Here is a 10,493-nt window from a genome sequence, read left to right as displayed (position 1 = left end):
TCACAAATATATTCAAGAGATTAGATCAAATAGACAGTGCCTGAAGAACTATGGACAGAAGCTCGTGATATTGTACAGCAGGCAGTGATCAAGACCATCCCCAAGAAAAGGAAATGCAAAAAGGCAAAATGGTTGCCTGAGGAGGCTTTACAAATAGCTGAGAAAAGAAGAGAAGCTAAAGGCAAAGGAGAAAAGGAAAGATAAACCCATCTGAATGCAGAGTTCCAAAGAATAGGAAGGAGAGATAAGAAGCATTCCTCAGTGATCAATGCAAAAAAATAGAGGAAAACAATAGAATGGGAAAGACTAGAGATCTCCTCAAGAAAATTAGAGATACCAACGGAACATTTCATGCAAAGATGAGCACAATAAAGGACAGAAATGGTATGAACCTAACAGAAGCAGAAGATATTAAGAAGAGGTGGTAAGACTACATAGAAGAACTGTACAAAAAGGATCTTCATGGCCCAGATAACCACAATGGTGTGATCACTCACCTAGAGCCAGACATCCTGGAATGTGAAGTCAAGAGGGCCTTAGGAAAAAATTAATTAATTAATTAATTAATTAAAAAAAAAAAGAGGGCCTTAGGAAGCATCACTATGAACAAAGCAAGTGGAGGTGATGGAATTCCAGTTTAGCTATTTCAAATCCTAAAAGATGATGCTGTGAAAGTGCTGCACTCAATATGCCAGCAAATTTGAAAAACTCATCAATGGCCTCAGGACTGGAAAAGGTCAGTTTTCAATCCAGTCCTAAAGAAAGGCAATGCCAAAGAATGTTCAAACTACTGCACAATTGCACTCATCTCACACGCTAGTAAGTTCAGTTCAGTCGCTCAGTCGTGTCTGACTCTTTGTGACCCCAAGAATCGCAGCATGCCAGGCCTCCCTGTCCATCACCAACTCCTGGAGTTCACTCAGACTCACGTCCATCGAGTCAGTGATACCATCCAGCCATCTCATCCTCTGTCGTCCCCTTCTCCTCCAGCCCCCAATCCCTCCCAGCATCAGGGTCTTTTCCAATGAGTCAACTCTTCCCATGAGGTGGCCAAAGTACTGGAGTTGCAGCTTCAGCATCATTCCTTCCTAAGAAATCCCAGGGCTGATCTCCTTCAGAATGGACTGGTTGGATGTCTTTGCAGTCCAAGGGGCTCTCAAGAGTCTTCTCCAACACCACAGTTCAAAAGCATCAATTCTTCGGCGCTCAGCTTTCTTCACAGTCCAACTCTCACATCCATACATGACCACGGGAAAAACCATAGCCTTGACTAGACGGACCTTTGTTGGCAAAGTAATGTCTCTGCTTTTGAATATGCTATCTAGGTTGGTCATAACTTTCCTTCCAAGGAGTAAGCGTCTTTTAATTTCATGGCTGCAGTCACCATCTGCAGTGATTTTGGAGCCCAAAAAAAAAAGTCTGACACTGTTTCCACTGTTTCCCCATCTATTACCCATGAAGTGATGGGACCAGATGCCATGATCTTTGTTTTCTGAATGTTGAGCTTTAAGCCAACTTTTTCACTCTCCACTTTTATTTTCATCAAGAGGCTTTTTAGTTCCTCTTCACTTTCTGCCTTAAGGGTGTTGTCATCTGCATATCTGAGGTTATTGATATTTCTCCCGGAAATCTTGATTCCAGCTTGTGCTTCTTCCACTCCAGCGTTTCTCATAATGTACTCTGCATGTAAGTTAAATAAGCAGGGTGACAATATACAGCCTTGATGTACTCCTTTTCCTATTTGGAACCAGTCTGTTGTTCCATGTCCAGTTCTAACTGTTGCTTCCTGACCTGCATACAGATTTCTCAAGAGGCAGATCAGGTGGTCTGGTATTCCCATCTCTTTCAGAATTTTCCACAGTTTATTGTGATGCACATAGTCAAAGGCTTTGGCATAGTCAATAAAGCAGAAATAGATGTTTTTCTGGAACTCTAGATGGGGCATGTCAAAAAGAAACAGGAGCCAATCTGAAGGAGCTCACAATGACAAAGGTGAAACAGTTTGAACAACAAAATAAATAAAATATTGGATTATAATCCATGAAATAAAATAAATGGTCTCTTGGATAAGAGACCATAGTGATATAAAGTATTGGCTAAATAAAAAACTGGGAAGAAGAGACAGTTCTACCTTACGGGAGAATTCCAGTTAATGAATGTAGGAGGGGGGGCTTCTCTGGTGGTCCAGTGGCCCCCAGTGCAGGGCGCCCAGGCTCAATCCCAGTCAGGGAACTGGATCCTACATTTCACAACTAAAAATTCTGCATGCAACGAAGACTTGTTGCGGCCAAATAAATAAATTTAAATATTAATAAATAAATGTAGAAGGAATGAGGGAAATAGAAAATCATTTTTAGAACAAACACCACAGTAATAATTGTGTGTGAGATCCACTGATGGATGCCAACATTCATGGGCAAAAGTTCGAAGAGAAACAGAATTCTGCATAGTCTTAAACATATTCCTTCAGATATTTATTAATTACAAAGAGAAATATAGTAACTTTACAGTAAAGAAACCTTAACCAAGTGATCAAAGTTGACATTATCAGTAATAAGACATATCAGAGGGCAGCATCGTGTATCCCCTGGTAGGATGAACTAAGAAAGGCATGTCATTTCTATACTATTCTTGCCAAAAATGCACAATCCCAATATAACCATAAGAAAAACCAGAAAACAAATATCAGAAAAATCAGGAAAATATTTTTTAAAATATCAGACTGAGTCACAGTCTACAAGTAACTGACAAGTACTTTTTTTTAAGTCTCAAGGTCATAAAAGACTGAGTAATTATTACAAAAGAGAGGAGATTTAGAAAACACAAAAAATAAATGCAATGTGAGATATTGGATGGCATCCTGGAATAGAATAGAAAAAGAATATAGTGGAAGAGCTGTGAAATATAAATAAATAATATCTGTGCTTTAGCCAAGAGTGTTGCACCAACACTATTTTAGTTCTGTTTTTTTTTTTTTTTTTTTTTTACTATTTTAGTTTTGAACATTGCACTGTGCTTACACAAGATGTTCTCATTAAGAGAATTCAGATGAAGGGTGAATAAAACTGTAACATTTGCAACTTTTCTGTGCCTCTGGAAATATTTCAAAATGTATAATTCCTTTTTGTTTTCATTAATTTATTTTTGGCTGTGCTGGGTCTTCGTTAGTGCACAGGCTGTTTTCTCTAGTTGGGGTGAGCAGGGGCTATTCTTCGTTGCAGTACACGGGTTTCTCATTGTGGTGGCTTCTCTTGTTGCAGAACACAGGCTCTACAGTGCAGGGTTAGTAGTTGTGGGCACACGGGCTCTGGGGCACTTGGGATCTTCCGAGACCAGGGATTGAACTCATGCCCCCTGTATTGGCAGGCAGATTCTTATCCACTGCACCACCAGGGAAATTCAAAATTTATAATTTCTTAAAAGACACTTCATAGACCTGCCATTTCTGATCTTCTTCTGTATCCTTCCACTGCATGAAGGATGAAAGCTTTTAACCAAGCTATAAAAAGGACTTCTAAAACTCTTTAACATCATCCCTTATTCATTACCCTAAGCCATGACTCTTTTGTGTCATATATATTGACCACCCTTTACTGTCTTCTCATTTTAAAACAGAGAAGGCAATGGCATCCCACTCCAGTACTCTTGCCTGAAAAATCCCATGGATGGAGGAGCCTGGTAGGCTGCGGTCCATGGGGTCGCTAAGAGTCAGACACGACTGAGCAACTTCCCTTTCACTTTTCACTGTCATGCATTAGAGAAGGAAATGGCAACCCACTCCAGTGTTCTTGCCTGGAGATCCCAGGGACGGGGGAGCCTGGTGGACTGCCGTCTATGGGATCGCACACTACAAGTTGGACACGACTGAAGTGACTTAGCAGCATTTTAAAATTGTATTTATTTATTTTTGGCTGTGTTGAGTTTTCACTGCTGTTTGTGGGCTTTCTCTAATTGCGGTGAACAGGGGCTAGTCTCTGGTTGTGATGTGTGGGCTTCTCATTGAGTGGCTTCTGTTGTTGCAGAACATGGGTTCTAGATGCTCGGGCTTCAATAATGATTACTGTGACTTTTATCACCTTAGATTCACATAGTCTGTTCTTGAACATCATGTAAATAGAATCAAACAGTGTGTTTTCTTTTTAATTTAGTCAACCAAATTTGAGATGCCTTCAAATTCCAGTCTTTTTTTTGTTTGTTTAAAACAGAAAGTTTATTTGCTCAGTACACCAAGTAGAATGCAAGCACTATCATGACAAATATACAGAAATATGCAGATCAACATAAAACAGTAATTTAGTTTTAAAGAAGGGAAATCTCTTTAAATGTTATGACAACGTACTCCCAAGAATCCTTTTTTCAGTTAATTATACATTTCAATAAAATAAATGGTAATGAATTAAGTGGAAGTTAGCTTGTGAATTTTTCTTAAAAATAAAAATCCAACCCTATTAATCCATGCCAGTTAAACACTCTTAACTAAAATTTCCCAGTAAGTGCAAGAGATGGAGTTAGTTACCTTTTTTGCTTGAACAGTCCCAAGGAAAATGGTTACTACACATACAGCAGGCAAACTGTTAAGACCGACCGATCTAGAACTTAGTGTTGCACTAATTTCAGTCTCAAATTGTGCTGAACGCTCATCATTAGTATGGCACATTTTGGTCCATGATGTGGTTTAATGCCAAGACAGATCCCAATTTGTTACAGAAACACATAGATTACTGTTGCTTTTTTTGTTGTTTATATATATATATATTTATATATATAAAAGCCAGATATACTTCCACATACAAAGGCAGGTTTTCCCAAGAGGGATTTACAGGAAGTAGTCTGGGGTGCGCCGGGTCACATGAGGCTCTCCACGACGAGATGCTGGGTCAAACTGAAGGAAGGAATATTTCAAAGTGTCATCTAATTCCATGATAGCAGCCTGGTTCCCACAACGATAACAGTAATTGGGTGCACTGAAAATGGTAACCACGTTCCGATCGTGACACCAATTGTATCCCTCCATTACAAGTTGGTGAGCACGAGAAACCAGTGTGAGACCATTAGCATGGTTAAACGTTTCAGAAATATCTTGTCCAAATGTGTAGCCAGCACCACGTGGAGAAATACCCCACCCACCACGATCATCTGGATCTGACCATAAGAGATCACACATAGGGCCCTCATGTGGAACTTCTTGTAAACGATCCGGGGCTCTTATATGATCCAGTGTATCTATGGATGGAGAGAGGCCACCATGGAGGCAGAATATCTGTCCATCTACTAAAGCTGTAAGTGGCAGATAATCAAAGAGATCTGTAAAATATTTCCAAACATTGGCATTTCCATACTTTCGCAGACATTCGTCATAAAAGCCATAAACTTGGGTAATTTGTCGGCTTTCATGGTTTCCTCTCAGTATTGTAATGCGCTCTGGATAACGCACCTTTAATGCCACAAGAAGAGTTACCGTTTCCACAGAATAATAACCTCTGTCTACACAGTCGCCCATGAACAGATAGTTTGTGTCTGGTGACTTCCCACCGATTCTGAAGAGTTCCATAAGGTCGTGGAACTGGCCATGCACATCTCCACAGACGGTGACAGGACAACGGACCTCCTGTACATTTGATTCTTTTGTTAAGATTTCCTTAGCCTTTTCACACAGCGTCCGGACTTGGTTCTCGTTCAGCTGTTTACACTCATTCAGCTGCTCGACCCACTGGTCCAGGTCCTTAGTGAACGCCTTGTCGTCCATGGCGGCCCCCGCCCCTCCGCCGCCGCCTCCTCCCGCCCCCCGCGCGCCCCCGCCCCGGGCGCTGCTCCCCTAGCCCCCCGCCGCCGCCGCCGCCGCCGCCAGCTCCCGGCGGGGGAGGGAGGAGCCGGGCACTGCGGACCCCGCGCCCCGCCCAAGCCCCTCGGGCGGCTCCGAGCGCGCGGCCTCCGGGAGACCCCCGCCCGCCCCGGCCCGCCGGCCCGCGCGCCCGGAGAGTCGGTGAAGGACGCGGGGACGTGCGGGGCTTCCGCGCAGCTGCCGCCGGAGGATGGGCACCCGCCGCCTGCCGGCCGCCGGCCGCTGTCCTCCAGTCTTAAGACTCTAGACTTTTAAGCAGACCAGCCTCTGATCCCATTCAATTCAGTCATTCAGTCAATGATTCAACAAGTTTTTATTAATATTCTACTTGACTTCAGGCATTCTCCCAAGCACTGGGGACACGGTTTTGAATGAAACTGACCAAATCTTTCATTCTCACTGAGCTGATATGCTAGTGGGGAAAGCTGATTCTAGAAACACAAACAAATAACATAATATTTCAGAGAGTAATAATTACTACAAAGAAAAAAATTAAGCTGGATAAGCCAATGGAGTAAGAGGCTGGTAATTTAGACAAATTTGTCAAGAAAGGACTCTCTGGACTGGTGATATTTGAACTGAAGCCTAACTAATATGCGGACACATCCGAATGTGTCCCCTCACCCAATTTCATATGTTGCCAAAGGTGATGATATTGGCAGGTGGGATCTTTGGAGGTGATCTGGTCATGAGGGTGGACCCCTCATGGATGGGATTAGTGTACTGATAAAGGATATACTACAGGAAATTTTCTGGTGGTCTAGGGGCTAAGACTCCATGCTCCTAATGCAGGGAACCCAGGTTCAATCTATGATCAGAGAACTAGATCCCACCTGCCCCAACTAAAGAGCCTGCATGCCTCGATGAAGACTGAAGAGCCCATGCTGCAGCTAATACTTGGTGCAGCCAAATAGATCAATATCTTAGAGAGAGAGAGATCTCAGAACTCCCTAGCCCTTTTCACCACTTGAAGACACAAGAAGTCTCAGACCTGGACCAGGGCTGCCACCTGACCATGCTGGCACCCTGATCTCAGACTTCCAGGCTTCAGAACTGTGAGCAATTTTTTTTTTCTCTACTGTTTATAAGCTACGCAGCCTGTGATGCTTTTGTGAAAGTAACCCAAACAGACTAAGACAGGGACAAGCCAAATCAATATAGGGAGACGGTGAAGAGGATGGGGAAACAGTAAGTGCAAAGAGAGGCTTTGATAAAGTGTAGCAAAATGTTATCAATTGGTGAATCAGAGGAAAATGTACATAAAAGTTCCCTGAGCTGACATAAACTTGAAACACTGAAAAAGAGCAAGAAATGAGAGCAGAGGAAGCAGAGAAAGGAAAGAGAAATGGCAGAAGTAGAACCTAAGAGTTTGAGAGGATCCAGATAATGGAAAACTGTATGTGTTTCCTTGTCTGAGGAGAAGCCTGGGGGAGAGCAGTTGTGGAGTGTGATATCAAGAGTTCTGTTTTGGATTTATTAAGTTCAATTACAGTCTGGAACTCAGGGGAGAGCTTGGAGTAGAGCGATAAATTTGGGAGTCGTCAGTATACGGTATTTACGGTCCTAAGGCTCAACTTTCCTGGTGGCATAGTGGATAAGAATCTGCCTGCCAATGCAGGGGTCACAGGTTGATCCCTGGTCTGGAAAGATCCCACATGCCCTGGAGGAACTAAGTCCATGCACCATAACTACTGAGCCCGTGTGCTGCAGTTACTGAAGACTGGGCACCTAGAGCCCATGCTCCGCAATAAAAGAAGCCACCAAAATGAGTAGCCTGCACACCACAAGAAAGGGTAGCCCTCACTTGCCACAACTAGAGAAAGCCTGCTGGCAGAGACGAAGACTCAGGGCAGCCAAAAATAAATAAATAAAGTCATAGGTCTGGAAGAGATCAACTAGGGAAAGAATACTAGAAAAAAGAGAATCGATTCAAGGACTGATCTCCAACATTTGAAAGTCGGGGAGATGAGGACACAATAAGGAGCAGCCACTGAGGTTGGAGGAGAATTGGAGGTCAAGTTCTGTTGGAATCCGAAGTGAATTAAGTAGGAGGGAACCTGTGTTCATTACAAAGGGAAATAACTTCACAATGAAGAATTCCGGAAAACCTTCCCCTACTCTTAACCATATGTTCAAAGTTAACAACACCAATAATTGGTCAAATGATATCTGGTACTTCCTGAAATGAGACACTAAGAAGAACAAAACAACGCCTCTGTAATTTTCCTGCCAAAGGTTCATAATATGGATTTAATCATGAAAAAATAAAGATCAAAATTAAGGGCCAGTATTCAAAATGAGTGACTAGTACTTGTCAAATTTGCCAATGGTTTCAAAGACAAATAAAAGTTGAAGGAGAATTCCCTAGTGGTCCAGTGGTTAGGATTCTGTGCCTGCAATGACAGGGGTCTGTCAGAGCAGTTAAAAAAAAAAAATTAGATTAAAAAAAGTTAAGGTTGAGGAACAGTCTTCAGTTAAAAGAGATTCTTATTAGGTCTTCCAAACTGGAAAAAAAATTGTTATAACCAATATTCTTTGGACTAGTAAAATCAAAACATTATCAGAAAATTAAATAATATTGTATCAATATTAATTTTTTCTATTTTGATAATATTACTACTAATGTAATAAAAAGTGTCCTTGTTTTTTGCAAATACACACTGAACACTTTAGAGCTATAAGGGTAGCTGGGCTACAATTTACTCTCAAATAATTCATAGAGAAACAGAGAAAAAGAGAGGCTTTGATAAAGTGTAGCAAAATGTTATCAATTGGTGAATCAGAGGAAAATGTACATAAAAGTTCCTTGTACTATTCTTGAAGCTTTTCATTAAGTTTGGAATTACATATATCTTTTAATGTTCACAAAAGATTTCTGAGTAACTTAACTTCATCACAGAATAAAACTCAAGAATATTTACAGGAACATGAAAATATCCAGCACCCAACAAGGAAAAATTTGCGATAACTGACATCCAATCAAAACTTACCAGGCAGAAACTATAAAACACTTAGAGGAAAACAGAGGTAGAACATTGTATAACATAAATCACAGCAAGATTCTCTATGATCCACCTCCTAGAGTAATGGATGCAAAAATAATGAAATGAGACCTAATTAAAATTAAAAGCTTTTACACAGCAAAGGAAACTGTAAACAAGGAGAAAAGACAACCCTCAGAATGGTAAAAAATCATAGCAAATGAAACAACCGACAAAGGATTAATCTCCAACATTTACAAGCAGCTCATGTGGAGGCGGTGGGAGGTGGGAGGGAGGTTCAAGTGGGAGGGGACATATATATACCTATGGCTGATTCATGTTGATGTATGGCAGGAACCAACACAATATTGTAATTATCATCCAATTAAAAATAAATTTTAAAACAAATCACTTGGCATACATAGGTGTGTAGAAGATTTATCATGAAATGCAGGCAATGTACCAGGAACATTCCTAGTGTTATTCAGTCATTTGTTTAACAAATCTTGAGTTCTGGGTCAGGCACTTCATTATGGGTTGAAATGTAAAGTATTACCTCCATTCCACTCATAAAGAAAGTGAAGTACAAAGATATCCAGTATACAAAATGGATGGCTAGGGATTAGCCAAATCTGCCAGTGGCTTCAAAAACAAATCAAAGGTTGAAGAGGAATTCCTTGGTGGTCCATCTGTTAGGACTCCTCCCATGTACTGACAAGGTCCTGTCAGCACAGGAAAAAATAAAAGTTATATTAAAAAAAAAATTGAGGAACAGTCTTCAATTAAAATAGACTCTCATCTGGTCTTCCAAACCAGAAAAAAAATTATTATAATGAACATTATTTGGACAACTACCAAAATGGAAATATTACCAGAAGATTAAATAATATCAATCCTAAATTTTTCTATTTTGATAATATTACTCTCAAGGTAATAAAAAGTGTCCTTCTTTGGAAATACTCATTGAACATTTTAGAGATATAAGGACACCGAGGCTACAATTAATTATCAAACAATTTATCTAACTCAGGGAAATAGAGAAAAAGAGAGACGCTGATAAAGGGTGGCAAAATGTTGTCAATTGATGAGTCAGAGGAAAATGTGCATAAAAGTTTCTTGTATTATACTTGCAACTTTTCATTAAGTTTGGAATTATATACTTTTCAAATGTTCACAAAAGATTCCCAAATAACTTAACTTCATGACAAAATAAGACTCAAAAATATTTACAGGAACACAAAAATATCCAGTACTGACAAGGTAAAATTTACAATGACTGACATCCAATCAAAAATTACCAGGCAGAAACCATAAAATTCTTAGATGAGAACATAGGCAGAACACTCTCAGACATAAAACTCCAAGATCCTCTATGACCCACCTCCTGGAGTAATGGAAAAAAACAAAAATAAACAAATGGGACCTTATTAAATGTAAAGGCTCTCTCACAGCAAAGGAAACTATGAACAAGGTGAAAGGACAACCCTCAGAACGGGAGAAAATCATAGCAAATGAAACAACCGACAAAGGATTAATCTCCAACATTTACAAGTAGCTCATGCAACTCAACACCCAAAAAACAAACAACCCAACCAAAATGTGGGCAGAAGTCCTAAACACACATTTCTCCAAAGACATACAGATGGTTAACAAATGCATGGGAAGATGAC

The 10,493-nt window shown here is 40.5% G+C and overlaps 1 protein-coding gene across 1 annotated transcript; it reads right to left on the bottom strand.

The window, feature by feature from the left end:
- Nucleotides 1-4,182: 4,182 nt before the first annotated feature.
- Nucleotides 4,183-5,761, bottom strand: LOC133230626 (serine/threonine-protein phosphatase 2A catalytic subunit beta isoform-like). Its single transcript, XM_061388351.1, has one exon. The coding sequence runs from the start codon at nucleotides 5,744-5,746 to the stop codon at nucleotides 4,817-4,819; it is 930 nt and encodes a 309-aa protein (XP_061244335.1). The 5' UTR covers nucleotides 5,747-5,761; the 3' UTR covers nucleotides 4,183-4,816.
- Between the last annotated feature and the right edge of the window lie 4,732 nt (nucleotides 5,762-10,493).

This window comes from Bos javanicus, chromosome 18 (assembly GCF_032452875.1).
Source record: "Bos javanicus breed banteng chromosome 18, ARS-OSU_banteng_1.0, whole genome shotgun sequence".
NCBI classification, from domain to species: domain Eukaryota; kingdom Metazoa; phylum Chordata; class Mammalia; order Artiodactyla; family Bovidae; genus Bos; species Bos javanicus.
Note: the sequence above shows the minus strand (reverse complement) of the source record. Positions and strands in the feature narration are given on the sequence as shown.

Coding starts and splice junctions, on each gene's coding strand:
- LOC133230626 (XM_061388351.1), bottom strand. CDS start 5,746: ATGGACGACAAGGCGTTCACTAAGGACCTGGACCAGTGGGTCGAGCAG.